Raw genomic sequence first — 4,506 nt, 5'->3', positions numbered from 1 at the left:
GGCCTTGGCTGCGGCAGTGGGTGATTGTTGCGCCGTCTGCAGCCGCCGGCGGCCCGCGTCATCCGAAGAGTCATCCTGGTTGCCCGCCTCCTGAATCTTCAGCTGCTCAATCTGCCCGTTCAGCTGCAACGTCGCCGCCGCCTGCTGCGTCCGCAGCTGCAGCAGCTGCCCGTCGAGCGCCGCGCGCTGAGCTGCCTGCTGCACCTCCAGCTGCGCCTTCTGGCCCTGCAGCGCCTTGAGCTGCCCGGCCTGCTGCTGCGCCAGGGCGCGCTGCTGCTGCTTGAACCCGGCTACCTGGTCGGGGTTGAGGCCCGGCGCCGCGGCCTGGTCCGCGAGCTCCTGGCGATCAGCAGCCTGCTGATCCTTGAGCTCGGCGATCTGGTTATACACAGACTGCAGCTGCAGCTGCTGCTGCGCGACGAGGGCCGCCCTCTGGTTTGCGAGCGCCTGGAGTTGTGTCGCCTGTTGCCGCTTGAGGTTGGCAACCTGTTTGTATAGGGCCTTCATCTGGGGCGACAGCGGCGCCGGTGAGGATGAGGCTGCTTGCCCCTTCGCGCCTGGGGGAGGCACAGAAGGTGGGCCGGGTGATGAGCCTGCGTGAGCGCAGCTGCGAGCGTGCAGCGCCGGCAGCAGCACAGTGCGGGTTACGCCACCTGCTTTCGCGGGTGAACCAATCCGTACTGATGGGACTAAAGACTCCGCACCTTGAGCAGCGCAAAGCGCAATGGCGAGGAGGAGAAAGGCCCGCATCCTGCCTCCCACCACGACACGGGGACGCACGCCTTTGATCTGAATTGTTTTGTTTCGGGCACAACAAGATGACTTATAGTTTGATTGATTGATCCGGATTCCAAAATTGCAATCAAAACCAACGCATACATCGTTCCGTGACCCGCGCGCGTGAGTCACTAAATGTCCGCTGTGTTCCTGGCCGCAGCTTCCCACCGCTTCTTCACTCACACCAGACTGCTCGTGAGGATCCCCCAGCTCTTCCCTCGCTGTGCGCGCCGGCCTCTAGCACCTTTGGCGCCTGCGCCGTTTGGCGGCACTGTCAGCAGCACGCGGGCGACGACCAGGTCAAGAGCAGCGCTTGTCATGTTATTGTGACAAATGGGGTGCTTCAGTGCTGTGGATGATCATTATCATCATCTCAGCCCGGCGCCTCAAGATGCACTTCTCTGTGCTTGCTCGTGGCCCTAACACCCCCATCGCTCCCATCTAGCCCAACGTCCCTGCTGGCTCCCCGCCCTTCCAACAAACATTACCACGCCGCGGGCAAAACCCCATCACACAATCCAATCCAATAAAATCTCTCTTGCCCTGATGCATCATACCGTGGCCCCTTGCAATGCGCACCTGTTGTGTGCCCACACGTGTCCCTTGCATCATCGATCAGGGTGACTGCCATGGCCCCTAAGCTAGAGCTGGATGTGGTGGACATCACCAACCCCGGGGGCCACAACTTCATCCTGGGACACTGTAGGTGTCTGATTGACATGGCTGCTGGTCACCGGGCTGGTCACCGCTGCCGCGGGTCACCCTGGACTGCACCCTCCAAGCCCACTGGCACACGCACTAAAATTGCGGCATTTTGTATGATGAAGTCCTGACGATCTACTTGACGAACCAACCGGCGCAACACCCGCAAGCCCCCACACACGTGCGAGCGCACCTGGTGTCACCGCCGCCACCGCCGCTGCCGCCCGCCAGCCCACTTCATCAAGACGGTGGAAGACCTGTCAGAGGTCATGGCCTCCGCCAGTGGCGGCGCAAAGTGGGGGGTCGCATTCTGCGAGGCCTCCGGGGACCCCAAGGATGAGAAGATGCCCGGTGGGTGGCACCTAGACGCTTGAATTCGCCCGCGCTTGGCGCACGTGCCCGGGCGTGATGGGTCGCTTCTGGGTGTGGCGAGGGCGTCAAGGGGTTGGAGCCGCGTGTGTGGGGTTCACGCGCGTTGTGGGTGCGTGCAGCTGGTGCGTGTGTCTTGTCATGAATGCACTCGTGTTCTTGAGATTTGAGTTCACATTTATGATGAGAACTGCCCATTGCTCTCTCCCGTCTCTTGGCGTATGCCTCGCCATTCACATTCTGGCCAGGCCGCAAGGTGAGGTATGACGGCAATGACGAGGCCATGACTGATCTGGCCAAGACCAACGCACTGGCCCTGGGGGCGGGGCACACCTTTGTGATCTTCATGGAGGGCATGTTCCCTGTGGCTGTGCTCGACAGCATCAAGGTGCATGGACGGCATATGTCAACGTGTGTGTGTGCTTGCATGCCTACGTGTGTACGTGCTGTGCCGCACTGCGATGTGCCTTGCTGTGCCGCGCTCTGACTTGCTGTGCCGTGCCCTGTGTGCTGCTGTTGCATCACCCCACTGTATGAAGCGTTGCAGCACAAGAGAACAGACCTGCACAACCCGCTGGCAAGCGCCTGCCCTGCCAGGGTGCGTCCGCGCCCTCCTCTGTACACCTCCCATACCCTCCAAGGCCGTGATGCAAATGCACCGGGCGCCGCCCCCTGCCGCGTGCAGGCGGTGCCTGAGGTGTGCAGGGTGTACTGTGCGACAGCCAACCCTGTGTCCGTGGTCGTGGCCAAGATGGGGAATGACAAGAAGGTGGGGGGTTGGGGCGAGGATTGAGGATGTGCGCAACGAAGGTGCAAACCGAAACCTGCATGTTTGTGCGGGCCGCGACAACTTGCTCTCGTGCTGGGCCTACAGTTGAGCTGCGGGCGGCGCGGCCATCAAACGTGGCAGCTTCTGAGCTGCTGGATGGTCGCCGAGGTCCGTCCGGCGCGTCCACAAGTAACTTCCTGCTTGAACTCCCCTTCTGACAGGGCATCATGGGGGTGATGGACGGGCTGTGCCCCGTTGATTTTGAGACCGACAGCGACAAGGAGAAGCGCAAGGTGGGACAGGGATCACGACATAAGGTTTGGGGCCTGCAGGGCATTGCAGGCGCTGCGGGTCTATCTGGGCGCGCGAGGACACCGCAGCAGGCCTCGCAGGCGCCTGTGGCGGTCGTGCGTGCAAGGGGGCCGCAGCTTTGCTAGCAGGATGGCAATGCCCTTGCTGTCGCCACCCCGGCTTCCGCCCAGGCATTTCTGCGGATGATCGGCTACAAGAGGTGAAGGTTGCCCAGCCCTACCAGGGCGCCCGTTGTGGCTGAGTGCAGAGTTGCGGAGAGTTGGGCGAGGGGTGGTCATGAAACGCTGTCCCACACTGCGGACACCTCCTGGCAGAGGTGCCCTGCTGGCCAGCCTTGCGGCGTTGCGGGTCGGAGCTTGCATCAGGCAGCTTGCAGGAGACGTCTCATCGACGGGCCTGGCTGTGACGGCCTGGCTGTGATGCAGGCGTGAAGTCGGCGCCCAGGTGTTTGCGTCCACGCGTTGCTTGGTGGGTCCCTGAGTCGGCGTAGAATTGCCAACCTTAGATTCTTGAGCGCACGCTCCCGGTGCTGCCACTGCCGTGGCGGCTGCTTGGCTGCCTGTGATGTTTGTCCCCAGAGCTGGAGTTTACACAAAAACCGCTGCAGCAAACCGTTCGTAACATCAATCAACATGAGCATTGCACATTATGCCACTCGATGTGTTGCTGCTGCCACGTGAGGATGTTGATTCTGCAGTGCCCTCTGCAACTTGCGGACGATCGCTTTGCACAGCTCTTCAACACGCAACAACCCAGGCAGCAGCTCAGTTGAGCTGGGGTCAGCTAACACAGTCAGCCCAACAAATGGTTAGAACATGTACATCCCTCGAGAAGTGCATGCGCGACGAAGTTGCGCCCCCTGACAACAAAAGAGGTGGGCCTGATTGTCTTGCGACGTATAGTGGACTGCAATTGCTGCAAGGAACTTCCCGCGCCTGCGTGCCGTCTTTCACTGCTGCCTACTCAACAAGCCTCACCGCAGCTTGCGTGCGACAGCCAGCGCCGCCTCGAAAGAGTCCCCCGCCGCCAGCGCGTCTGCGACTGCCAGGGCACGCGCCTGCGGGCCGAGCGGCGATGCGCAGCGTTGATCGGGCGCACCACAGTTGCAAAGCCGTGGGGCTCGCTACGACGTGAGCGGTCCGCGGCGGGAGCTCCCAGCGCCAATGCCAGGGATGGCGGCCGCGCGTGCACTAGCCTCATGCGCCCGTCGCCGAAATGCGGCGTGACTGCCCAAGTATACACCCAAAGCATACACACGGCACACGCGCTGGGCCTGTGCTGATAGGAACGCTCGCTCATGCTCTTACAAAGCACACACCTGCAGTTTTGCGGGCGTCCCGCTGCCCGGCAGGCCCAGCGACACCAGCAGCCGCCGCACTGCCTTTGGGTCCTCCGCCAGAAGCTGCTCCCTGCTGGGGAACGCCGCGGCGGCCGCGTCGGCGGAGGGCAGGTCCTCGGGCGACGCCGGCGCGCCGCGCGCGCGCCCGGCCTCGAGGTCGAGGGAGGAAGCTGCCTTGGCCAGCTCGAAGATCTGGGTCAAGGGCCCGGTGGGGGGGGGGAGGGGCCTTGGGGCGGGG

General features: G+C 62.8%; 2 protein-coding genes across 2 annotated transcripts in view; one reads left to right on the top strand and one right to left on the bottom strand.

The window, feature by feature from the left end:
• Window positions 1–1,406: 1,406 nt before the first annotated feature.
• MNEG_12016 (hypothetical protein) lies at window positions 1,407–3,132 on the top strand (the record flags this gene model as incomplete). Its single annotated transcript, XM_014039513.1, has 6 exons — window positions 1,407–1,479; window positions 1,711–1,830; window positions 2,097–2,236; window positions 2,534–2,617; window positions 2,839–2,910; window positions 3,100–3,132. The coding sequence occupies 6 exons, from the start codon at window positions 1,407–1,409 to the stop codon at window positions 3,130–3,132; spliced, it is 522 nt and encodes a 173-aa protein (XP_013894967.1).
• Window positions 3,133–3,902: 770 nt separating this feature from the next.
• The window catches only part of MNEG_12015 (hypothetical protein), a gene marked incomplete at both ends in the record, with an annotated part of 3,172 nt that continues 2,568 nt past the window's right edge, over window positions 3,903–4,506 (bottom strand). Inside the window, 2 exons of the mRNA XM_014039512.1 lie at window positions 3,903–3,986; window positions 4,248–4,460. Coding sequence (XP_013894966.1) covers window positions 3,903–3,986; window positions 4,248–4,460 — 297 coding nt within the window. The remainder of the gene's footprint in view (window positions 3,987–4,247; window positions 4,461–4,506) is intronic.

The sequence above is a fragment of the Monoraphidium neglectum genome, assembly GCF_000611645.1.
Source record: "Monoraphidium neglectum strain SAG 48.87 unplaced genomic scaffold scaffold03015, whole genome shotgun sequence".
Lineage (NCBI taxonomy): Eukaryota > Viridiplantae > Chlorophyta > Chlorophyceae > Sphaeropleales > Selenastraceae > Monoraphidium > Monoraphidium neglectum.
The sequence above is the reverse complement of the archived record's forward strand: the minus strand, read 5'-3'. Positions and strand labels throughout refer to the sequence as shown.